Below are 26,096 nucleotides of genomic sequence, written 5' to 3'. Positions count from 1 at the left end.
GGGTAATCTTTCCTGATACAGGGTAAATTTGTATTGGATCAGGACCTCATCAGGACAGCAACCATATACCCACTGAACTCCCTAGTACTTACGTGTGAGTAGGCATGTGTAGGATTATAAGGAGTACCAAACACTCCACATTATTTTCCCATTAACGGTGCCTTGGCTCATAACATACACAGAAATAGAGGGCAAAATTCAAAAGAGGATAAGATCAAGGACACACACAAAATCCAGGTATATTCAAGTACTTAAATCTAACTCTCTGTTGTTACACGCCACCCCAAACTCTGAAAGGTGCAAGATTCCACGGTTTCCAGGCATGTTTAACCAGGGTCTGTGTTTGCTTTTGGAAAATGAGGCACAGGTGTCTTTATGATATATGGTTTATTTGCACATATTTGCACACCCTGAGCCTACAATGGAGGGGTTCACAGCATCAATACCCCAAGAGGTTCTGGCTGCTCCATTAGCCACAGCAGCCTTGGATTTAAGCTGACCCCAACCAATGCTCTCAAATGTGCTCTCTGCCCCTCTCCTCAGCCTGCTGTGCTTTACTATTTTCTCCTATCACAGCAATCCTAAACTCTACTCTGTTTATCTTTGCTAACTATCTCAGAACTCAAGGAGGGGATCCACCTATTTGCCAGTTTGCACAGTCTTTATTTTCTGTTAATGGCCCACCTCTTATGTAATACAGAATCATAGAACTGTCTGGTAGCCCATTTTAACACTCCAAGCAATGATTAAATTCTAACACCTATCAGACCCAGGAATTTAGGGAAAACTGGCACCCGCAAACCCTGGCCACCCACAACTCATAACAATGTGTATATTGGTGCTCTTTCACTAAAAGCATTTGTACCAAATCATGTTATCTTTTATTTTTGAACATGAAATATTGATGCAGATAGCACAATCTATTTTTTACCTTATCCAGCAATTACTTAATTTATGGGAAGTAGTCAGATATATGTTACATTATATACTCGTGTCATCAGTGTGAGAAGCACTACAGACAGGTCCTTTACCCAGAGGTGCTTCCTGGGGCTGATGGGAGATGTAGTCCAAAACATCTGAAGAGTGCCAGGTTGGTAAAGTCTGTGATAAAACATATACCTGTGAAGAAACACATGCGAATGTGAATTTCATGTGAATATTCAGCATTCTGAAAATCTCAGCTTTCAGTTATGAAACCATGTGCACATTTGCTTAATTTTTACAAGTATTACTGTTATTATTTATTAAATTTATATACTTTCCTTCACAACATAAAAATACAAATTGAGAACACAAAATACACAATAAAACAAAAATTAAAACAAACCAATAGTCCTCCTCGCTTTAATTTTTTTATTTGAATACTTTACACAGATGACAGAAGTGTACTTTTCTTGATGCAGAATTTGCGTTACCTTTGACGACTTGTGCTAATAATTCTTAGCTCCCAAATAGTGATAGATTTTTATGTAATGGAGCTTCATTTTGGTATGAGGCAATTAGAATTTAAAACTGGATTGTACAGAATAATAAACACCTAAATAGCTGCTGATGGTGTTCTATCATGAGTTTACAAGTTATATCCATTCTTTCGCTTTTAAAAGGTCATACGTCATTAGCCTTTGGTCTTAAATGTCTTCTCTTTTTGCAGAATGGAAGAGAGCCATAGGAAAGAGGTGGACTCTTGGAACAGTCCATGTTCCTCTGAGGGCAGAAAAGCAGGCAAGTCATCTTCCCACCCTGAACTCTACATTGTGGGCCAAGGACTCCAGAAGGACTGAGTGGAAGTGATAATGCTGACATCTGGAAAGCTGTGGCCCAAGACCAAGAATCTTTTCATGTGTAGCCCCAAGCTGCAGTGTTTCACTTTCTTCACCATGTCAAAGAAGAATGAATACTGGTTCCTGGTTTAGCATCACAGACCTTTGGAACTTGAGTTCTGAAGGTCATCCTGACCAGCTCTCACCTCCAAGAGGAGAGATCATTCGCCAACCTGCATGGTCACAGTCCGGACCGCTGTGAGCTACAGAGTGTGTGAGAACTGCAAGGAAGTACTTACAGAGCAGATAGTGGCAGATCATCCCAAGGCCACCTTCCTGGGCGCCACATGCCAGCATTGGGTGGGGCCAGAAGCAAAAACAAGCACAGTCAGAGCAATGAATGTGATTTTTACCTCTGTACAGCAGGCTACCCCTATAACACTCTCCTGAAAGTAAGTTCCATTGAGTTCAATAGGCCTTACTTCCAAGTACACAGGTATAAAAAGTTAAAGGTAAAGGCCCCCTGGATGGTTGCGTCCTGTCAAAGGCGACCAGGGGGTTGCAGTGCTCATCTCGCTTTCAGGCTGAGGGAGCTGGCATTTGTCCACAGACAGCTTTCTGGGTCATGTGGCCAGCATAACTAAACCGCTTCTGGTGCAGCAGGACACCGGGATGAGTGCCAGAGCGCACGGAAACGCCATTTACCTTCCCGCCCTCCGCAGTGGTACCTATTTATCTACTTGCACTGGCGTGCTTTCAAACTCCTAGGTTGGGAAGAGCTGGGACAGAGCAACAGGAACTCACCCTGTCGCAGGGATTCAAACTGCCGACCTTCCCATCGGCAAGCACAAGAGGCGCAGTGGTTTAGACCACAGCACCACCCGCATTCCACAGGTATAGGAACACACTAAAAGGCATGTTTGCACCATAAGAATTCCCACTCTTTCGCCTAGAAGGAAATGGATGCATAAAGAACTATTCTTCCCGGACCAGTAAAAAAAAGGTAGCCCACTTTATTTCTGCCCCAGTATGGACTATCTCTCAATATCAGGAATAACGTCTGTCTACAGTGCAAATGAACATAACAGAGCAGAAGGTATGGCATAGGCAGCTGCAATGAGAAATGCCTTGCAGTAGTAAACCTGGAGCAGATATTGCACCTGCTAGCCACTCCGTGTTCGGACAGTGGAGGTAGACTATAAAACTAGGTGGCATCTCAGTGAATTGTAATGGATTCTGAATTTCGGTTTTGCATAGACTCACTCAAAAAGAGAACGAAAGCCAGCCAGCCAATGCACAATAATATCAATGAAATTTAATAATGATTTAGATAAGGCTCTCTTTCCACGGTCTAGGGTTCCCCCCCCCACACACACACACCAGATGATGTAGCCTTAGCCACTGTGTAATCTCATTGCTTCTGTATCACAGAAAAGCTTCATCTTGATTCCTGATGAGAGCAAATGTGTCATGCCCAATCAGGTCTTTTTAGAAGCACTCAAAAAGCATCTGCATATTTCATGGAACGGGATCACAGGCCCAATCAACCAAGTATTTCTCTCATTGTGATAATGTTCATTTGGTTCATAAGGTGGCACCAGAGAAAGGAGTCCTTTATTCGCTCCTGCAATAATATGGATTAAAATGGCTCTCCCCAGCCCACTGCTGTACAGATGTTTTTGGCTACAACTCCCATTCCCCGTCCCCAATCACAGGTGTTCTGACTGGGGCTGATGGGAGACGTAGTCCAAAAAGTCTGGTGGACAGCAGGTAGGAGAAGGCTGGCTTAAATATAAGGTTATACTTGAGACTGAAGGCAGACCATCAATATATTTATGAAGCATTTTTTAAAGAATAATTACATAAGCACATAAATTCCACATTTCTGCTACCAGCTAGCTTTATATGACTCTATATTGGTTAATGGCTTTTTAAAAGTTTCTGTATTTTTTTTAAAGTTATGTTACACTGCTATGTATATTTGTGTAAATACCATTTCCATTTTTCACCAAGTCTGTATATTTGTGAATATGAATTACAGAGTGATGTATATTCAAAACTTACATTTATTCGCTTTATAAGCCACGGTGAGAAACCTTACCATGGAATAAATTATCTCTCTCTCTCTTTTTTTTTTAGTTGCAGAGTTTTATATTGCATTTGTACTTTTGTGGTTTTCTACCAAGAAATTGTTAAAATAAACATAATCTTGAAGTTAAAATCTTGGGTTATAGTCAAAGTAGTGTTAAGAAGATTGCTTGCACTGATGGAACAATCTCCTCTCCCACCCCGTTGTGCACTGCTCTGGGGGTTCTCAGATTTGGGGAGGGTGCATAGTGGGGAAAAGAGGGGGGAAGTCCCTTTGCACTAGCGGGAATTGTTGATCTAACTTCTGCTAGTGCAACTGTTTAGTTGTATATTGTCTCCAGTTGCAAACTCCTGGAGATAGCTGAACATGGGTCTTCTTCATTGGACTGATTTTGGAAAGATTTGCCTCCTTGGGTTTCATAATAGATCTTCGTACATCTGCAAATCTTGTGGTTCACCAAGCATGCCAATACCTTCCTCGTGTTTCTCAGTGGCCCTATGTTGGTCAGATTTCTGTCAATTCCTATATGTGCTACTAAACGGAGCAACAATATACTGAAAAGCAATTTCCCATGTTTCTGTCACATCCCTATCATCACGTTCTTGTGCTTTCAAGAAACAGAAAACAGAGCAACATTTTTTAAGCCAGAGAGGTGAGCCTGTGTAGATAGGTGCAGGCTGAAAGCATAAGGAGCGGCAAATGAGGACAGGTGAAATTTATTGATGGAGAAGAGAACTTCATATGACTGAGGGCAGGAGTAGCATGTAAGGGGTGATCAAAAAGCAGTAGTACTCTCTTGGAGGAAGCTGCCCGTGTTCATCAGGATAAGGTAGGGCATAGCAAGAGTAGGGGAGCTCCAAGTTGGTGGCATTGGGGTCCCATGGTTGTGTGTACACTTGCAGGATGCCGATGCAGGCAAGGCCCTGACCTCACCACTGCCTTCTCCTTCCCCACCCCATCCCCATCCTGGCAAATGTAGTGCCACCATGACTGGTGGGCTACTGCTGGCTGAGAGCGTTGCAACCAGGTAAGCAATTGTCACAGGCAACTGAGGCAAAGATACACTGGGATTTAAAGCAAGGATCTTGTACTGGTTCTGGGAGTAGGCAGGAAGCCAGCACAGGGATTGAATGACAATCACGCGGTCTGAGCCATGTGAATGCTGGATGCTTCCAGCAGCAGAGTGCTGGACAGAGGTGAGGAGGCAAAGTAGGATCAACAGGCCAGGGAAAAGACGGACACATTAGTCAAGGTGCTGGGAGACAAAGTCGTGAATCAGAATATATAAGCCCACCCTCTGCAGACCAGCTCTGCATCATTATGAGATCCATAGGTGCCATCTCGCACCAAAGACTGGGTGCCCGCAACAAAGGGCTTCAATGTTGCCCATTGACTTTGAGGGGGCCCAGCCCCCCAAAATATATTATTATGGGTGCTGAAGCACCCACTGCCCCCTGGCAGATCTATGTTTGCAGGTTTATATATACTGGTGTGCTACCCCATCCTGCTAGATATCAATCAGCTGGGGATGTGACCATGTGTTGAAGTTAAATCCCCAAGAATTAGCAGCATTCAATCTCATTTTATACCCGTGTTGTTGTTTTTAAGAGATTGTCTTTTATTTTTAAACTGCCTTTTCAAAAATATTTTCTCGATTGAACACGCACTGCCCTGGATTCACTATTGCTACTGTCATGGCCTCAGCCCAAGGGTTAAACCTGGATTATCATGAGCAGATCCACTTTGCAAGGCTAACCGGCTTAGTTTCTACACGCACAGATAGTGGCCTGGCGGGAAGCTTAACGCACAGCGAAGTTTCCTGTGTGCTTCTCACCACATTTCACTTACCTTGCAAGAAAGTTCCAGCGGTGTCAGCTTCCCAGCCAGGAGCTGCTGTTGGTGCAGCCACAAGGCAAGGACTTCATGTAGCCTTTCATTTGCAGCCCATTACCTGAACAACAGCTGTGCTGGCATGTGCACAGCTTAAACCTTAAACTCTGGACAGTGTGAAATTCCAATGCTGAGAATCTAAATCAGCCAAAGGGTCATATTTACACCTGGAAGTCTGCGGAATGGAGTGGGTGCGAAAGATTATGCCCCAGTAGTGTCTCTCATTGCCCCTCTCATAGCTTCAGCAAACTTGGGTCCAAGCTTTTTTAAATGCACACTTTCCACTAATGCATGCATGTCTCGGAGTGGAGACGTTTGTCACAAAATTTGGGAAATTGTGAAGGATAGCTGTGTTTCAGTTTACTCCTTGTTGCGGGAAGCGTGAATTAGGTAGGCTCACATTTAAAACACTCACTGAACTGAATTTCTTCCCCCATCCACAGTGTGGACACCCTAAACCGAGAGTTGGCTGTGTGTTTGGCAACAGCTGGAGAAGGATTGTTTGGATCTATAAATATCTATCACCTTCTCAAGTGGCTGCTTAGCTCAGAGGTAAATGATCATGGGTAGAGCTGAGCTAGTAATTCCTTTCCTGGCCATACCTTTCTGTTGATGTTGAATTGACATCTTCGGAGCTAGAAAGGAAAACAATAATAATAAAATACTGCTAACTGTTTTTCAAGTGTTTCATATCTTGAAAAAAGAACAATTGGACATTATTTGCCTGCAAGAAACCCATGTGACAAGGCTCCATAGGAAAGTGTTAATTAATAAAAGGTTAGGCCAGGAATTCATTTCTTCGGATAAAGTCAAGAAAAGAGGAGTGGTGATATATGCAAAGGAGAGCCTGTCACCGAAATTTTTATTTAAAGATGAACTAGGCAGAATTTTGGCGATTGAAATTCAAACACAAGGAGAAAAATTTTTGATATTAAGAATTTATGCACCAAACGATGGAAAATCGGAATTTTTTAAGAAGTTGCATGAGACCTTACTGGATTATCTAGATTACAACAACATCATCATGTTGGGAGATATGAATGGGGTGGTGTCTGTACATATGGATAAGTCGCAAAGTGCAAACATAACGAAAGATGGCAGACTACCTAAGACCTTTTTTGAAATGACTGACAATATGGACCTGATTGACATATGGAGGGTTAAGAACCCCCTAGGAAAAGAAGGAACTTTCTTTTCTGAAGCTCATCTGTCATGGACACGAATCGACCAAATATGGATAACTAAAGGACTGGCACCTAAGACTAGAAAAGTGGAAATCTGCCCAAGAACCTGCTCCGACCATAATGCCTTGAAAGTGGAATTGAGATTAAATACAACCGGATCCTTCAGATGGAAAATGAATGACACATTACTAAGAGATCAGGAGATTGTTAAGAAGGCCCAAAAAACTCTAAAGGACTATTTTGAGATAAACTTAAACACTACGGTGGAAAAAAGAACAATCTGGGACGCAAGCAAAGCAGTCATGAGAGGGTTTCTAATACAACAAAATACGATAAAGAAAAGACTCTGGAATGAAAAGAAGGAGAAGATATTGGAGAAAATAAGAGAAGGAGAGAAAAAATTAAGATCTAGGCCTAAGTCGAAGGAAGTGCTGAGAGAAGTGAAATTTTTCCAAGCACAATATTCGAAATTGATAAACCAAGAAGTGGAATGGAAAATTAAGCAAATGAAACAAAGATCTTTTGAATCAGCTAACAAGTGTGGGAAACTGCTAGCATGGCAGTTGAAAAAAAGACAAAAATTAAATATAGTTACAAATCTAGAGATTGAAGGGAGAATTGTTCAGAAACCCGAGGAAATTAGAAAGTGTTTCCAGAGATATTTCAAAGAACTTTATGCAGAAAGAGTTTGAGGTGGATCAATATGTCAAAACCAATGGATTACAAAAATACCCCAGGAAATGAGAACAATCCTGAATGGTAAAATTACACGGCAGGAAATCGAAAGTGTCATTCAGAACCTCCAACTAGGCAAATCTCCAGGCCCTGATGGACTTACCTCCAAATATTACAAGGTTTTGAAGGACTACTTGATACAACCCTTGATGGAGGTCTGTAATCAGATTATGGAGGGGAGGAAGGCACCGGAAACGTGGAAAGAAGCTTTCATCACATTGATACCTAAACTAGAAACTGAAAAGACCCAACTTAAGAACTACCGTCCCATCTCACTCCTAAATGTGGATTATAAAATCTTTGCGGACATTTTGGCAAATAGATTTTAAAAAGTCCTTAATGAAGTGATCCATAAGGACCAGGCAGGCTTTCTCCCTGGTAGGCATTTGTTTGATAACACAAGAAACATCATCGACATTTTGGAACTTTTACAAACAAATCTTAACACTAGAGCGGTGTTAATATTTATTGATGCGGAGAAAGCCTTTGACAACATTTCTTGGATGTTTATGAAGAAAAATTTGGAAGGGATGGGAGTGGGACGGGGGTTTGAAAATGGAATAGAAGCAATTTATTCAGAGCAAAAAGCTAAATTGATTGTTAACAATGTGGTGACAGAGGAGTTCAAAATAGAAAAAGGGACACGGCAGGGGTGCCCCCTATCACCTCTATTATTTATTTCAGTCCTGGAGGTGCTATTGAACATGATCAGAAAGGACCGGTTGGTACAAGGAATCGAGGTCGGAGTGAAACAATACAAACTGAAAGCATTTGCAGATGACTTGGTATTAACATTACAGGAGCCAGTCTCTAGTTCTAAAAGAGTTTTAGAATTAATTTCTGATTTTGGTCGAGTGGCGGGATTCAAGTTGAACAAGCAAAAGACTAAGGTTTTAGCAAAAAATTTGACATCTACAGAAACAGATGAGTTCCTGAAAGAGACAGAATTAAATGTGGTTAAAAAAGTGAAATACCTAGGGGTGTATCTGACCTCCAAAAATTTGAATTTGTTTAAAGATAATTATGAGAAATGTTGGTCAGAAATTAAACGAGACATGGAAATTTGGTCAAGATTGAAACTTTCCTTGTTAGGTCGAATAGCAGCTATAAAGATGAATGTATTGCCGAAAATGTTATTTTTGTTTCAGACCCTACAGATCGTGGACAAGGTGGAATGTTTTGGAAAGTGGCAGAAGGATATTTCTAAGTTTGTTTGGCAGGGCAAAAAGCCCCGAATAAAGTTTAAAATTTTAACTGATGCGAAAGAAAGAGGGGGATTTGCCCTGCCAGACTTGAGGTTATATTATGAATCTGCAGCCTTCTGCTGGATGAAAGATTGGATTTTGCTGGAGAACACTGATGTCCTAGATCTGGAAGGGTTTGATAATGCTTTTGGGTGGCATGCATATTTGTGGTATGACAAGGTTAAAGTTCATAAACTGTTTAAAAACCATATTGTTAGAAGAGCAATTTTTATGGTCTGGACAAAATACAAAGACTTATTGGAAAGTAAGACCCCGAGGTGGCTTTCACCGGTGGAGGCCAAGGCACGTAAGAGACTCAATATGGAGGCCTATTGGCCAAAATACTGGGAAATAATTGAAAAAATTGGAGACAATTGGAGGTTACAGAGCTTGGAAAAATTAAAAAACAAGGTGCGAGATTGGTTGCATTATGCCCAAATTCAGGAGGTTTTTAAAGTGGACAAAAAGGTGGGATTCCAGGTGGAAAAATCAAAATTAGAGACAGAATTGTTAGAACCAAAAAATAAACTGCTCTCCAGAATGTACAACTTGCTGCTTAAATGGAACACACAGGACGAGATAGTCAAATCCGCCATGATAAAGTGGGCACAGGATATTGGACACAACATTATGTTTGAAGACTGGGAAAGGTTATGGAACACCGGAATGAAATTCACGGCATGTAGTGCCTTGAAGGAAAATATTATGAAAATGATATACCGGTGGTACATGACCCCAGTCAAGCTTGCTAAGATATATCACCTGTCTGATAATAAATGCTGGAAGTGTAAGGAGGCGGAAGGGACATTCTTTCACCTCTGGTGGACATGTCCGAAAGTGAGGGCCTTCTGGGAGATGATTTATAATGAGCTAAAAAAGGTATTTAGATATACCTTACCTAAGAAACCGGAGGCCTTTCTTCTGGGCATTGTAGACCAGAATGTGTTAAAGAAGGATAGAACCTTTTTTATGTATGCTACTACTGCAGCAAGAATTCTCATCGCAAAGCATTGGAAGACACAAGATTTACCCACGCTGGAGGAATGGTAGACGCAGTTGATGGACTATATGGAATTGGCTGAAATGACTGGCAGAATCCGAGACTTGGGAGAAGAAGCAATGGAAGAGGACTGGAAAAAATTTAAGGACTATCTACAAAAACATTATAAGTTGTATGAATGCTAAGAAAATGCACCATTTAGGAAATCTTAGCCCCAGCAATAGCAATTAGGTGAAATGAAAATTAAGGTACAAGAAATTTGAGGTGGAATTAGGAAATAATTTTATTGTGTTTTAATTAAAATATATAAGAATTGGTGTACAATATTTGGAACTTGATAACATGATAAATTGAAAGATACAATAAGTTATGAAATAAGATGACAAATTGCTGAAGTTTGTATTATAAATAATGCAAGGTCTGGAGGATGTGGGGAAGTCCAGTAGATTTGATAAAAGGATTACGGAAATTTGAAACTTTTATATTCTTTTTCTTTTATCTGTTTTTCTTTTCTGTATCTCTGTATCCTGTAAAATTAATAAAAATATTTTTTAAAAAAAAAAATAAAATACTGCTAACTGTTGATCCTTTGAGGTTTTATTTTACATTTCTGAGCTAAGGATAGGATCGAAATGTACTGCATTTGTTTCCCTCTGATGTGAATGGGGAAGGCATCCAATTCGGAGAACTCTGTTAGTAGATATTTACATTTGCAGGAGTTTTAAGCCTGCTGCTGAGTTTTATCATCATCTTCAAAGGGTGGCAAGGCAGACGTGGTGTGAACAGCAAGAGCTCAGAGATTAATTCTGCAGGAATGGCTGCTTTCTGTGGCTGCAGGGAGAACAAGGTTAGACATTTGTAATGCCTCTCATCTTATGCATTGGCAACACTTACCCATTAATATTGACTGAGAGGCGGGTGGGGTGGGCATGTTTGAATCTTTTCCTCTGCTGGTATAAAGGAATAGAAAGAGGGAAAGGCATGACATAAACCTTTGCTAGTTTAGCGAATCCCTTGTTTTCGCTGGCATGAGGTCAGCTTTATCTTGAAACAGTAAGCATCTGGAATGTGATGCCATGCTGCCAGTGCCCAAATATGCCTTGACAGTCTCATGTTGTCAACCAAAGAACTACAAAATTTATCAAAACACCAACATGGCAAAAATTACTCACATGAGCAGAATTTCACAAACCCGGGCAATAGCATCCCGCAAACAGGAGGGAGAAGTTTGTGGTTCTCTGAACACTTTGAGCCAGTTCCCATTCTTGAATTCTGAAAGGACAAAGACGGGCATGTAAAACCCTAACTGCATGCTTGGGGAGATGACAGCCATATTTATAACAGTCACTGAACTTTTTCCAGCATCTGTGATCAGAGAAACAGCTCCCCAGGTGAGCAGTCCACAGAGCAGCCTTTCCTCGCATGAGCACATGGACAAAGCTGATGGTGCGAACAGGTGTTTCTCAGATGTTAAATCTATGTAGAGTTAATTTCCAAGAGGATTTAAGAAGAGACTGCTGGATCAGGTCAATGGCCTATCTAGTTTAGCACCCTGTTCTCATAGTGGCCAACCACAAACATCTATGAGAAGCGCACAAGCCTGAGCGCAACAGTACTCACTCCACCTGTGATTCCCAGCAAATGGTATTCAGAGGCAAACTACCTCCAAAGAGAAAGTAGAACACAGTCATTACTGATATAGTCGCTGTAAAGTCGGTTACAGTTAATGCCACTAGTTGGTGCCAGCAATAACAGCGCTGTACAAGCAAAATATTCTTGGTTACTCAGCAACCTCAGAGTGTGTGTCTGCTCCTTCCTGCACAGCACTCACAACAGAACAACAACAACCATGTGTGTTAAATAGTGGGTAGACATAGCAGACGACGCAGCGATTTCTCCAAAGCAGCTCTTTATTTGTAAGCTGGAACAGAACTGAACAGCAAACGGCTCAGCCGGCCTGCTTTTATAGGCAGCCAGCTGTCAACATTGTAACAACAACAACCCAGGGTTTCCCGCCTAAAGTAACTGACGTGGACCTGAGTGAAAGCTATATACACGATACTCCTGGTGGCCAGGGTGAGAACTTCAATACATAACAATGTGCCTCCCATCTATGTGTTACTGAGCATTTGAAAAGGGCTCTCAAGGTTCAAAACAAACCACATCAGCAGACAGTGTAGGTGAAGGACTGTAGAAAGTACTATGCAATTTCAATTGAATTTCTCAGGGTCCAAATGAGAAATAGTGCTGTTTCTCTTACTACACGAAGCATTGCCTTGCACATTTGGGTGTGTGTGTGTGTGTGTGTGTGTGTGTGTGTGTGTGTGTGTGATATAAAATAAACTCCATCCCTCCTCTCTGGCATCAATCTCACTTGTGATCTTCACATGGTCCACTTGGCCAGCCTCTCAGTGTAATTCATCCTAGGCACCTGCCTTCTATAGCATGGGTCTCCAACCTTTTGCCCAGTGGGCACACCTGGAATTTTGAGAAGTGCTGTGAGCACCAGCGAAATCTAAAAGAGCAGAAAGATTGGTTGAATTGGGGGGGGGGGGACACTTTGTTAAGCTGGCTAAGTTTACTTCTTACTTAAGGGGGAAAGCATCAGGAGACAGAAGGAATGGATTCTGGGGAAGTTGATCCCTCTTTATACAATATTGCCATGAGAATCATTGTCTTTCCCAAGCCCAAACAGGATTTGATTTTTTTTTCTTTCAGATGAACTGTCCCCCCCCCCTTTATGTATGCAATTCTAATTTAATAGTCACAATAAAAGTGAGAAGAAAAAAGCAGGCAGATGTTGGACAACAGAACAAGTGAATCAGTAATGGTGTTTGTAATTTATTTGTAGATCTATGATGGTGCTGGATATGGCTGCTTGTGTATCATTGTTTAAAAAACAATGCATTGCAAAGGAAGAGATGCTATTTAAAAATTAAATTTTGAAATCTTTTGAAAGACAGAAAGCAATAGGATGGTGCAAACATTCGCTCATATCAGCCACCCCCATGATTAGGGGAAAAAAGGCCTCTGCATCAGCCACTGCCATGCTCATTCACAGAGAGCAGCTCTTTGCACCTCTCTTCTGTTCAGAGCACTAGGGAGGGTGAGTGTCCAATCCTGGTATCCAATACCGAGCCAGTGAAAACAGAAACTGAGCAGAAAGAGCAAAAGGTCTCCCTTACATCGTGGGTTTTTGAGGAGGCATTTACTGAGACCTTTCATGGGTACCACAAGAGCTATTGGTGGGCACGCTGGCACCAGTAGGCACCAGACTGGCAACCATTGCTCTTCATTTATCAACAGCTTTATGATCTGCATTAAAAATAAATAAATCATATCCCACCATCCATGCACAGAATTCAAGGCAAAGAATTCAAGACAGCACACAAAGTCCTTTGTACTGGCAATTTAAAACTACACAGGAGGTTCTGTTCTGTTCTATTTTTAGGGAACTCATTGTAAAGGAATGTTTAATTCCCTTTCGCTTGTATTAAAAAATAACAAGGGATGTAGTGGCACAAGAAGAAAACCTCGGAGAATTTAGGACAGGCTGCAAACTCAAGGGCCTCTTAGCTTCTCCGACAGTGGATTTTTCTATGTTCTGTGTATATATACCAAGTGCTGCTCCCTCTGGCCTCGCAAAGGTCAAACTAGTGAGATGGAGTGGAAAGTGGAACACTCTGTTTGTCAACAGCCTTGACTCCAGTAGAGGCAGATGCAACTTGAGATGGTTCAGAACTCTTGCCAGCCAACAACTGCCCTGACTGTCACTGACTGATCTTTTTCTGGTAATGCTTGATAACTGGGGTCGTAGTTCATACTGGGTCTGCCACAGAGGAAGCAGTAGATTATGACTCTATATTAAACTGACTACCCAGGTCAAAGGAGCACAATGAGAGAGAGAGAGAGAACATTTTATGAGTGCAAGTTAGAGGGAAGACTTTACATTTTCAAAAGTCCTTTTTAAAATACATGGATTTATTATACTTTTAAAAAGTTGAAAATCCAACCTGCACAAAGCTTTGCTTTTTTCATGGATACTGAAGCAGGCATAACAGAACTTCAGACAAACAAAATTAAAACACCATATACCGTATTTTTCGCTCTATAACACGCACCCGACCATAACACGCACGTAGTTTTTAGAGGAGGAAAATCCGTAGGCATGCCACCCATAGGCACTCCCTCCATAACACGCACAGACATTTCCCCTTACTTTCTAGGAGGAAAAAAGTGAGTGTTATGGTGCAAAAAATATGGTATATCACGCGTTGAGCTGTGACGAGCCACTGGGAAACAAGAGGGATGTAGACATGATCTGGAACAGGGGTGCCAACTTGAATAAAATATTGTGGGGGGCTCAGGTAAGCCCTGTCCTGCATAATCGACCACATAATGCAGTGCACACACACACCATTTGAATGGGAATGCCCATCAACTTGGGGGGGAGTCCCCTCAAATATTTTATTGTGGGGGCCGAAGCCCACATGGTCCCTTGGGAGTTGGCTCCTATGCTCTGGAGAACCCCAAAGTTTGCACAAGTAGAAAAAAAATACTTTGAAAAAAGGATCCAATTGGCCCAAAGACTGCTCAGCGACCACAGAACTCTGAGTGTTTGTTGGGGAATGCGGGGATGGAATGGAGTATTCTGAAGAAGCTCTGGTGGCTGGCTGGCATCCTGAACAGGAGCACTTCACACTGCACCATTTTATTACAGGCCCCACTTGTATTTATATATTATTTAATGGCTACTTACAAACCATCATAAGAATCAGAAGCCAGTAGTGTACCCACCAGTACATCCTATGGCACCTGCAAAAAACCTCAATATGTATCGCTTCAGAAATTGATGGTGCACTAAAGACCTGCGCTTCCTGCTCATCTCCTGTCTGCCCTGGTTCAGCTTCTCCTACATTGAACAACATGCCCACATTAACTGGATGCCAAGGTTACGCACCTGCCATCCCATCTATTCTGAACAGAGGGGAGATGGAAATAAACTTCTCTCTGAGAGTGCTGCAGTGGCTGATGAAGGGAGACAAGGGGAAATAATTGGGGGTTTTAGCAGGAAAGGACATCTAGAGGCCAGGTCTACTTGCCGATAGACAACAGCTTTGCCCACTGAGGAACCATGGATGAAGAAACTTGGAATACAAGTTTCTTAGAGGCTAGGTCTACCTAGGCCTTGCCACTGCTCTGTCACCAGGTGACCCAGAAATAGTAGACTTGATATGCCTTGTGTGTTTATTTATTTGGAATATTTATATTGCAGCTCTCTGGGGGAAAAAGCTCCTGTGGACTCCCATGCTTCTTCCTACCTGTACATATATGCAGGGCTTTTTTAGTGCCATTGCCATTATAAGAGAACAGGGGAGGCGTTCATGGTGAGTTCCAGCACCTCTTTTTCTAGAAAAGTAGAACTGCATATGTATGTTGAATTTAAGAGGAAGGGTATTGGATCGTGCCTTGCCAGATATTCTCAAAGGATGGAATGCAGTTAGGAACACGGTGTATGGAAATCCTTGAGGATATGATGTAACAACAGCTATGCCTATTCATTAAAGTATATGGAGCACAATAAAGTCTTTAATTTATTATTCCCAGAACAGGTATATTAGATCAGGCTCAGGCACTTGAAATGTTCTTTATTTCTAACCCAATTACCTCAGGGCTCTAGAAAGGTGATGCTGCCAATATAGGGAGCTTTTCAAGTATGTGGCAAAGTACCAAACATTCAAACGACCTGCCGTTTTATTTGTAGGCCTTTTCCAAGCTGTGACCCAAACAAATTGACATCTATGCCTGGATTAAGGTATCCAAATTCAGAGTCAGCTGGTCAGGAATTAGCAAATACTGCTCTTGCCACCAGCATCCCTATTTAATTAAAGAGAAAAATAGAAGTGCTTTCTCTGTGAAATACTCCTCTGTGTTTATCATGAAGCTCCAAGGTTCACTTTATACGACATCCTAAAATGAGAACTCTCAGCTGAGTTTTTATCCCAGTTTCCTGCTCTCTTTTCTTTTTCCTTGAGTTCTGGTACTATGACTATAATGAGCTACAACGAGAGTGTTCTCATTTATTAGGGCTGTGTACCAGATTTAACTGAGACTCCTTGCTGCTTTGGGAGGTGTAGATATGCAAGATGAACCAAATTTATCCCCCTTCCGTCAGTTGCATGCCGGCTTTTTAATACCCCAATCAGTAATTTCAACAATCTTTCCAAATGCTGGTGGACTCCATTTCCCATCAGTCACAGCCAGCATGGACAATGATCAGGGATGAAGGGAGCTGTAGTCAAACATTATATGGAGGGTCACAGGTTTCTCATCCCTGCTTTGTAGAATAATTACGGAAAGGCACATCCCTTAATCCCCCCCTTCTGCTTCTGTAATCTTCATAGAACTCTAGTTCAATGGTTGCCATTAATTTGATTCTGAATTGATTTTAGAATGTATTTTAATTAATTGACTGTGTGATTTTATGTAGACTGCTATTTTTACTTGTTGTTAGCTGCTTCGAGCCCAGCTTTGGCCGGGGAGGGCGGGATATAAATTATTATTATTATTATTATTATTATTATTATTATTATTATTCCAGAAAAGGTTTAAAGTGCACACATACACAAAAGAATCATGGGAGCTGTAGATTGTTAAGGTTGCTGAGAATGGTAGCTCTGTGAGAGGTAAATTATAGTTACTGGGATTGCTGCAGGGGATGTGTTTTAAAAGTAAGGTATGTATATAGCCCGTGGCACATTCCAAAATGAGGCAACCATCTCAGGCAGCAGATCCCAATGTAGACCATAGAATCATAAAATTGTAGAGTTGGAAGGGACCTCAAGAGTCATCTAGTCCAAACCCCCTGCAATGCAGGAATCTCAACTAAAGCATCCATGGCAGATGGCCATCCAACCTCTGCTTAAAGACTTCAAAGAAATGAGAGTCCACCACTTCCCAAAGGAGTCTGTTCCACAGCTCTTACTGCTCCAGAGCATTTCGGAAAATCACCGCAACCACTATATTCCACAATGGTCTTGTTTACAATAGTGTATTGGAACGAGTCCCTGGAAGTTCCAGAGTCCTTGCAGAATGCTGCTGTTTCAAGGTGGAGGGAACCTCAGAGAATTCCATGTTTTCCAAACCTCTTTGCCACATTACCAAAGAAAGTTATGCAATGATGACTTCACTGTTAAGGGAGCAGTGGTGAGTTCAGAGGACTACAAAGAAAACAGCAACATACTGCATCATATCAGATGAAAACAAAAACTATGGAGACTCATGCTTGTCTTTGAGTGACTTGATTCGTGTGTGTGCTTTAGGGGTACTCTCATTTTGACTCAAGAAAATCACTATTTTATAGTTCAAATCAGGGAAAATAAATACAGTAAATGGACAAAAGTACAAAGATTCACAAAATGTTTAGGGGTATGTGCACCTCCTGCAGCCCCCCCAGAAAAAAGCACTGTGTGTGTAATATAATATTCCAGGTTCTCTCCTCTCACAGACTATTTTTAGGTCCAAATACTTCTTTAAAATATATTTCTTTGTATTTTCAGATGGCCATACATACCCTGTTTCCCTGACAGGAAGACATCCCTCGAAAATAAGACCTACTTCCAGTTTTGCCCCTCGCTGTAATATAAGGCATCCCCCCAAAATAAGACCTCCCCAATAATAAAGCCTCCCTCGAACATAAGGCCTCCCTGAAATATAAGGCACCCAAAGCTACCGTAAGGCGTCTTCTGACTCCTCTGGACCATAGCAGCGGGCGCCACCGCACAGCTCACTGATTGGCCGCAGCGCAGCCGGAGCTGTTCAGGCAGTGTGAAGTCTCTTTAAATCAGAGAGCCCGTGCCGCCGCCAGGACAAGTTGCCACCTGCTGCTCGCTCTGCCCTGACAGAGTCTGGCTGACTCACAATTAGACAATAAATGTGTACTGTATTCTTCTTCATGGAAAAATAAGACATCCCCTGAAAATAAGACCTAGCGCATCTTTGGGAGCAAAAAATAATATAAGACACTGTCTTATTTTCGGGAAAACAGGGTATCACAGCCTGCAGAAAGGGTCACAGTAGAAACTTTGCATGCAAAAGATCTCGGTTTCAATCGCCAGTATCCCCAAGTAGGGCTGGAAAAGACTTTTGACTGAAACCCTAGAGACCAGCTGCCAGTCGGTGTAAACAATATTGAGCTAGATGGAGTAAATGCCTGACTTGATATAAGCTGACTTCCTGTGCTCTAGCCCTCTAATTTATTTCCCTTCCTCCTCTCTACTTAGGAATGATTTCTTTGGACAGTTTTTGTCCAAGGCTGACAGAACTGCTTTGAAGTGACAGCTAAATACCTCAGCTTGGCATGGTGAAGTGAGCTGAGTGGGGAGGTCAAGTCTCTGTCGTATAACTGGTCACAACACAAATAATCAAACAAATAAAGAAGTTAGCAGTAACTTTGCCAGAACTTCAACACCCACCTCAAAACAGTCATGCGAGGCCTAGTGGCAATAGCTACTTCTGATGTGTTAACATCATCATGAGGTGGCTTCTGCTCCTCAGCTTCATGTCACTAGAGTGCTCCTGGAATGCTGTTCCTTTGGTCTTACACTGCAAAGCTACCACTTTCAAATGCAAACTTTTCAAGTGAGCTACCTAGTTCACTGAACTTATTTTCAGGACTTAGAATCATTGAACTGTAGAGTTGGGAGAGATCCCAAGGGTCATCCAGTCCAACCCCCTGCAATGCAGGAATCTCATCCCCCATCCAGTTTGAAACCATACCAGACCCTGCTTAGCTTTCCAAATGTGCTAGCAGTTTTATTGACTTGGTGTTTGTTTTTTCATTATGCCATGTGTCAGGGGTTCAGGGAGAGAGGCGCAGATGAGGGAGGAGACAGAGAGTGAGGGGGAAGGATTCCAGAGTGACGAGGAAGAGGATGACAATGACCCAAGATTGTCCATGAGTCCGTCCAGTGAATCGGAGGACTCCCAAAAGGGAGCCCCTCTGGTCAAGCCAAGGGGAGCTAGAGGGGGAAGCAGCCAGGAGCAGGGAAACGAAGGGGGAACCCCCAGTGGGAGTTGGAGAGCGAGACCGGCTGCTCCGCTGGAACGGAGTGAGGGGGGAGGAGTGACCAGTGTGTCAGAAGGAGCAGAAGAGGAAGCAGAGAGGGGAAGGAGATCAGGGCAAAACGTCCTGCCGGAAGGGGAGGAAAGTAGTATCGAGGGCAGTGTAACTGTCGAAGGGAAGGTCAGGGGCAACGTACGCGCGCCAAGTTCAAAAAGGGAGGCGCGCGGAAATGAAGAGAGTCCTGGGGAGGAGCCTGGTCCCAAAGCCCGAAGGAGGGGGGAGGAGGCGGCAGAGGATTCAGCCTCTGGAGAGTCCCGAAGGGAGAGAACACAGGGGGGCAGAAAGACCCTGCGGAAAAGGAAAGAGAGAAAGAGGTGGACCAGTACAAGCCTCTTAAACTGGTGTAGAGGGGGGACCGACTCAGAGGGGACTTCAGCGGTCTAAGGGTAACAGACGTAGAGTCACGGAGCTCGGATGTGAAGCTAATAATGTTCTTCAATAAAAGCTTTTGTACATAAGCTGGAGCGGACTTTGGTCTCTTGTGAGCTGGGACCACGGGTGACTCTGACAGTAAGTCCCCTCCCACAAAACGCAAAATTTTTTTTTGCAAAGCTCACGAACGGTAGCGGCCATGAGTGCAGAGGAGCAACTAGCAACGCTGCGCAACGCAGTTACAGAACTCACCGCTGCAGTCATTGCATCTCAGAAGAAGAGTGATGAAGCGGAGAAGCGCTGCCAGGACCTGCAAATAAGGTGGGAGCGTGCAAGCAAGGAAGGGTTCCCAGGGTCCAGATCAGAGGGAATTGGACTTGGAAGGCGGGGGGGGCAGTCTAGTCACCCACTTCGATGGGAACCTAAAGCACTACCCAAGTTTCAGAGCAGACGTCTTGTATGCACTGCATTTGCTTCGTAATGACTTTAAAGATGAAGAGGAGAAAGTGGGTTTTATTGTGTCCCATTTGCATGGGGAGGCAAGAGCTTGGTTGCACAATTTGTGGCGCGAAGACGGCCCTGCCCGCCGCGATTCTGATGAATTTATTAAAGCGATGGACGCTTGTTTCCAGTCAACCATGGATCTTGATCTTGCACGCAGGGAAATGCACGGGTTGCGGCAAGGCAGAGCCACTGTCAATATCATTCGCGATTTTTCGCCTTACTGACTGTCTTAGGCTGGGAGAAGGACTGCAAACCAGTGAGAGATTTGTTCTGGGAGGGTCTCAGCGGCCCCATAAAAGATGAACTTGCCAGGGGAGACAGACCTCAGACCCTGGAGGACGTCGTGCAGAGGGCTCTTGCAATAGGGGTACGGCACGAAGAACGTCCTTGGCACAATGAGGAGGAACGCCAGGCGCGTGCACCGGCAAGGACGCCTCCTTTTCTCCCCAGAGATTTCAGCCAGGCACATCCCTCGCCTCTGGCGCGGCAGGGGGAGGAACCGATGGAAATTGGTGGTGCTAAGGCTCAAGCAACAGCCAGAGTCCCAGCATCTGGGGCAGTAAAGGCGAAGCCTCCTAGAGGGAACAGGAAATGTTACATCTGTGACAGTGCACAACACATGGCGAAAGAGTGCCCCCAGAGGCCCCAGAAGCACACTGCAGCCTTAGCAACAGTGGCAGCAGAAGTGATGCAAGAGGAGCAGCCTCAGGGAAACGACAGTGCCTGGCTGGAAGCAGAGCTGCTGGGGCTCAGCCAGGCGAATCTGTAGAGCAGTCCCCAGTGCCTTTGCAACGTACAGACCCTTTACCACCCAAGCCAACGGTGCAGCTCACTGCAACACTCCAGTTGCCGAACGGAAACACCTTGGAAGTCCCCATCACGATCGATTCTGGGAGCAACGCGGACTTTGTGGGGGTGCATTTCGTCAAGCAGCATCGCATAGCGCTTCTGCCCGCGACAACGCCTCTAAACGTAGTCACGGTTGATGGCAGGAAATTGCTGGGAGGACAAGTTGTGCAACAGACGCCTCCCATGGAGATGCGGATTGGACATCATAGAGAAGTCATCAGCTTCAATGTCACCCGCCTGTCGGACACGCCTATAGTACTAGGCATGAGTTGGCTGGAAAGACACAGTCCTGCGATAGCGTGGTACCAACGGCAGATCACCTTTTGCTCATCGTACTGTGCTCAACATTGTATCCAGTCCAGCCAGGAGGAGGGGGCGGAGCAGCAGCTGCAACTTGGCATGGCGCAGGCAGTTCCTCGCAGGTACGAGAGTTTCCTGGAGGTTTTCTGCGAGAAGGAAGCTGACCAGCTGCCGCCCCACAGACCTTACGATTGCGCGATCGACCTGTTGCCGGGGGCGCAGCTGCCGACTGCGAAGCTGTATTCCATGTCTGAGGACGAGATGCAAGAACTCAGGGAGTTCATAGAGCATAATTTGAAGCGTGGATTCATCCGGGAGTCCAAAGCAGTGGGGGGCAGTCCTGTGTTTTTTGTAAAGAAGAAGGACACGCCCCAGAAAAGACTCATTGTGGATTACAGGGCCGTAAATTCCATGACCAAGCCCAAGGCCTTCCCCATGCCCAAGGTTGATGACCTCCTAGCGACCGTGCGGAAGGGGAAGATCTTCACCAAGTTGGATCTGCGTGGAGCGTATAACCTCATCCGTATCCGGGAGGGCGATGAGTGGAAGACGGCCATGTTCACGCCTCTGGGCACGTATGAATACCGAGTTATGCCGTTTGGTCTCCAAAATGGATCTCACGTCTTCCAAGCCTTTATGCATCACGTGCTGGCGGGGCTCCTCTACAAGAAGTGTGTGTGTTTCCTCGACGACATCCTGATCTTTTCGGAATCGCAGGAAGCTCATGAAAGAGACGAGAAGGAGGTCCTGCAGAGACTGCGAGAACACAGGCTCTACGCCAAGTTAGAGAAATGCCAGTTTGATGTGATGGAGGTGGATTTCCTCGGCTACAAGCTGTCTGACAAGGGGCTGGCCATGGACAGCGTCAAGGTCCGCGCCGTGTTGGACTGGAAGAGCCCACGCAATCGGAAGGAGGTCCAGAGATTTGTCGGGTTCGCCAATTTCTACCGCAAATTCATCAGGGGTTTTGCAAAGGAGACGGCAGCAATCACGGACACTCTCAGTTCCAAGAAGAAGAAGTTCGCTTGGACGGAACAGGCGGAGCGCTCTTTTAGGAAGCTTAAAAGCCTCTTCGCTTCCGAGGAGCAGCTGATGCACGTGAATCCGGGCAGACCCATGCGAGTAGAGACCGACGCCTCAGACAGAGCGGTGGGAGCCGTACTCCTGCAAGAAGATTCCCAAGGAAATTGGAGACCCTGTGCCTTTTACTCCCGAAAGCTCAGCAAGGCGGAGCAAAACTACACCATATGGGACAGAGAGCTGTTGGCCATCCACGCTGCCTTCAAAGCGTGGCGACACTTCCTCATAGGTGCCAAGCACACAGTGCAGGTCCGCACAGATCACAAGAACTTAGAGTATTGGCGCACGGCGAAGCTCCAGAGCCAAAGACACATGCGCTGGGCGGAATTCTTCGCGGATTTCGACTTCAGGATAGAATACATCCCGGGAGATTCCAACGTTATAGCCGACGCGCTCTCCAGGAAACCGCAATATCTTGAGGAAGCAGCGCCAGTGGCAGCCAAGCACATTTTCGCACCACAGGCGTGGACATGCGCTACCATCGCAGTCGACCTGGACGCGGTGCGACGTGCGTTGCAAGTAGATCGATTTGCACAATCCAAGATGGAGGCGCTGCGCAGGGGTTCGCAGAGAGACGATGAGTTCCAATTATGCGACGGGCTGTTGACTCACAAAGGTGCCCTCTACGTACCGGGCGAAGAGCTCCGCGCGAGGGTTCTGCAGCAGTTGCACGACGCCCCCAGTGCGGGCCACTTCGGCAAGGAGAAGACAATAGAACTGGTGGCCAGGGACTTTTGGTGGCCCCAGATGCGGGGAGAGATAGCGGATTACGTCGCCAGGTGTGACACTTGTCAGAGGTCCAAGCCAGTGCACCAGAAGCCAGCGGGGTTACTGGAACCGCTGGAGACGCCACAGCAACCGTGGGAGAGGGTGGCGCTGGACTTCGTCACTGACCTGCCCAGCTCCAGAGGCAAGACGGCGGTGCTGGTGGTGGTGGACCTGTTCACCAAGATGGCGCACTTCATTCCTTGCGCGAAGGTGGCGACGGCGGAACAGACCGCCAAACTCTTCATTGATCTCGTGTTCAAGGTGCGTGGGCTGCCACAATCCATCCTGTCCGACAGGGGGCGCCAATTTGTTTCTACTTTTTGGCGGAAGCTTCTAGGTATCCTGCATGTCAAGATCAACCTAACGTCGGCAAGGCATCCGCAGACCAACGGCCAAGCAGAGAGAGTCAACGCGATCATGCAGCAGTACCTGAGATGTTACGCCAATCAGCGCCCGGCGGCGTGGGTGGACTACCTGCCGATGGCGGAGTTTGCCTACAACAACACGAAGCACGCGTCGACGGGGGTGACGCCGTTCTTCGCGAACAATGGTCGTCATCCCAGAACCTTCCCGGGGTTCGTAACACCGGGAGAGGGGGTGACGCAAGAAGCCGACCAGTTCGCAGCAGAACTGCAAGAGGTGCACGAGGAGCTGCGGAGACATTTGGAGCTAGCCAAACAAGCATATAAGGTGCAGGCAGACAAAAACAGGAGAGTGGGAGAGGACATCCAGGTGGGGGACTGGGTATGGTTAGCGGCCCAAGCGATGCCAGCCAGATCGTTGGCTAAGAAGAAGCTGGGACACAGGCAGCTAGGGCCATACCAGGTGGAGGCTAGGATCAACCCTGTAGCTTTTCGACTGGCCCTCCCTGAAGGTTCCAGAGTGCACCCGGTCTTTCATAGGTCGGTGCTCACTCCCTACAAGACCCCGCACAGGTTTCAGGAGTCTGAAACAGTACCGCACGCACGCACTCAGTCACCCGAGAGGGAGGGGGCGCCCAGGGCCGAACCGCTCAACGAGGTCACTGAGATCCTGGACTCGAGATGGGGGGTAGAGGGAGTAGAATACCTTCTAGCCAGAGAGGGTACCCCGGCCAGTGCCAATATTTGGGTGCCGGACTACGCTTTAGACGAACCTCTTCTGAAAGACGAGTTCCATGCACTTTTCCCGCATAGACCCATGCCAGCCGAGTATTTTGATGACTGGCTCTTTACGCCCACACTTTCAGACAGTACTTTCAGGGGCTTTTCTTCCGCCGAGGAGAGAACGCCAGACTCAAGCCCGCCCAGGGGATCGTGTTCGGGGGTAGACACAGAACCCTCTTACTGGTGGGACGAGCAACCAGAGGACGACTGGCGCAAGAAATGGCTGACGGGGCCTTGGCAGGCAGCACCAGACGAAGTAGCAATGGAAGAGGGAGCTGAGAACACCTTGGGTGAAGAACCCGCATTCGAACACACATACACCGAGCTGCTAGCAGAGGACATTGAAGCAAACGAACTGTATCCTGCATCTACCTCCGAGGAGCTGCGGCTCCCACGACCTGCCTCCGAGGGCCGGGAGGGGGGAAGGGAGGGCTTCGAGGGGGGGATGGATGTCAGGGGTTCAGGGAGAGAGGCGCAGATGAGGGAGGAGACAGTGAGTGAGGGGGAAGGATTCCAGAGTGACGAGGAAGAGGATGACAATGACCCAAGATTGTCCATGAGTCCGTCCAGTGAATCGGAGGACTCCCAAAAGGGAGCCCCTCTGGTCAAGCCAAGGGGAGCTAGAGGGGGAAGCAGCCAGGAGCAGGGAAACGAAGGGGGAACCCCCAGTGGGAGTTGGAGAGCGAGACCGGCTGCTCCGCTGGAACGGAGTGAGGGGGGAGGAGTGACCAGTGTGTCAGAAGGAGCAGAAGAGGAAGCAGAGAGGGGAAGGAGATCAGGGCAAAACGTCCTGCCGGAAGGGGAGGAAAGTAGTATCGAGGGCAGTGTAACTGTCGAAGGGAAGGTCAGGGGCAACGTACGTGCGCCAAGTTCAAAAAGGGAGGCGCGCGGAAATGAAGAGAGTCCTGGGGAGGAGCCTGGTCCCAAAGCCCGAAGGAGGGGGGAGGAGGCGGCAGACGATTCAGCCTCTGGAGAGTCCCGAAGGGAGAGAACACAGGGGGGCAGAAAGACCCTGCGGAAAAGGAAAGAGAGAAAGAGGTGGACCAGTACAAGCCTCTTAAACTGGTGTAGAGGGGGGACCGACTCAGAGGGGACTTCAGCGGTCTAAGGGTAACAGACGTAGAGTCACGGAGCTCGGATGTGAAGCTAATAATGGTCTTCAATAAAAGCTTTTGTACATAAGCTGGAGCGGACTTTGGTCTCTTGTGAGCTGGGACCACGGGTGACTCTGACACCATGTGAATGTAGTATTACAGAAAAGTATCCAACATCCCCTCACATCACACATGAATTGCATGCTGGAGCATCACAAGATGAACAGGAATGGAGCTGCTGGTTCCACCACCAGTCAACCACACTAGGATTGTGACAGTGCTTCTAATCTGTACCTGAAGGATAAAAATAAGAATAGTCTGTGGCAATTAGACCTTATCAGAAGTAGGTATGAGAATCTGGTCCCAATAGTACAATGAGTCAACTGCCATCTGACACCACATATTCTACCCAACTGGCATCAGATTATAAAGGTTTCCCCGAGTTCCTTGCCAAAGGCCAAGTTCTCACCAAGGTGATAAACTGGTACCATTTCAAACTTCAGGCTGGAGAGCGTGCATGTCACGGTCTGGGTTACGGGCAGTCGGAGTCCCGGCTTGGTACGTTGGGACCGGGGTAGAGGTCGGGAAGCAGGAATCAGCAGTCCAGGGGTCAGGAAGCCAAGGGTCCAAGAGCCAGGATACCAGGCGTCAGGAAGCCGAAGCACAGCTAGGTGGGTAGCATGTTGCCATGGCGAAGAGCCAAGGGGAAATGCTGGTCTTATATACCTCTCCCAGCCCTTGCCACAGGTGCTACAAGTCTTCTGTCAAGCATCACCTGTGCGGCTGCACCTTGCCCTTCCAGGCCAAACTCAGGAAGGCCCCAATCCTGCGAGGCTCTACCAGTCACAGGGCCCAGCTCCTGCATGCACTCCTGAAAGCGCATGACTGAAATGTTCTCCATAACAAAAGCAAAAACATGCACATGGAGAACTGGCTAGGCACTTCTCCTTACTGCTTC

At 45.7% G+C, this 26,096-nt stretch overlaps 1 protein-coding gene and 1 long non-coding RNA gene across 7 annotated transcripts in view; one reads left to right on the top strand and one right to left on the bottom strand.

Annotated features, from left to right (window-relative positions):
* The window catches only part of PCARE (photoreceptor cilium actin regulator), a gene marked incomplete at its 5' end in the record, with an annotated part of 409,145 nt that overhangs the window by 6,142 nt on the left and 376,907 nt on the right, over window positions 1–26,096 (top strand). The window contains one exon of one of the 2 annotated variants that reach the window (XR_014154408.1): window positions 1,652–2,248. Coding sequence is in view for 1 of the 2 variants with exons in the window: in XM_081854126.1 (XP_081710252.1) it covers window positions 1,652–1,781 (130 nt within the window). Of the gene's footprint in view, window positions 1–1,651; window positions 3,983–26,096 lie in introns of those variants that run through there. The other variant, XM_081854126.1, reaches the window with a different exon arrangement.
* LOC309337609 lies at window positions 297–26,094 on the bottom strand. 5 transcript variants are annotated; one of them, XR_014154431.1, is made up of 5 exons: window positions 17,476–17,616; window positions 12,277–12,417; window positions 11,095–11,174; window positions 6,342–6,374; window positions 297–1,119 (listed from the first exon to the last, which is right to left on the bottom strand). It is a non-coding gene; the product is annotated as an uncharacterized lncRNA (long non-coding RNA). The 5 variants fall into 5 exon arrangements; XR_014154432.1 differs by lacking the exon at window positions 297–1,119 and adding an exon at window positions 10,797–10,852 and having other exon boundaries at window positions 5,332–6,374; XR_014154433.1 differs by lacking the exon at window positions 297–1,119 and having other exon boundaries at window positions 5,332–6,374.

Source organism: Podarcis erhardii (assembly GCF_964252035.2).
Source record: "Podarcis erhardii genome assembly, chromosome: 3".
In the NCBI taxonomy this organism is placed as follows: Eukaryota; Metazoa; Chordata; class Lepidosauria; order Squamata; family Lacertidae; genus Podarcis; species Podarcis erhardii.
This window is presented reverse-complemented; position numbering and strand designations above follow the sequence as displayed.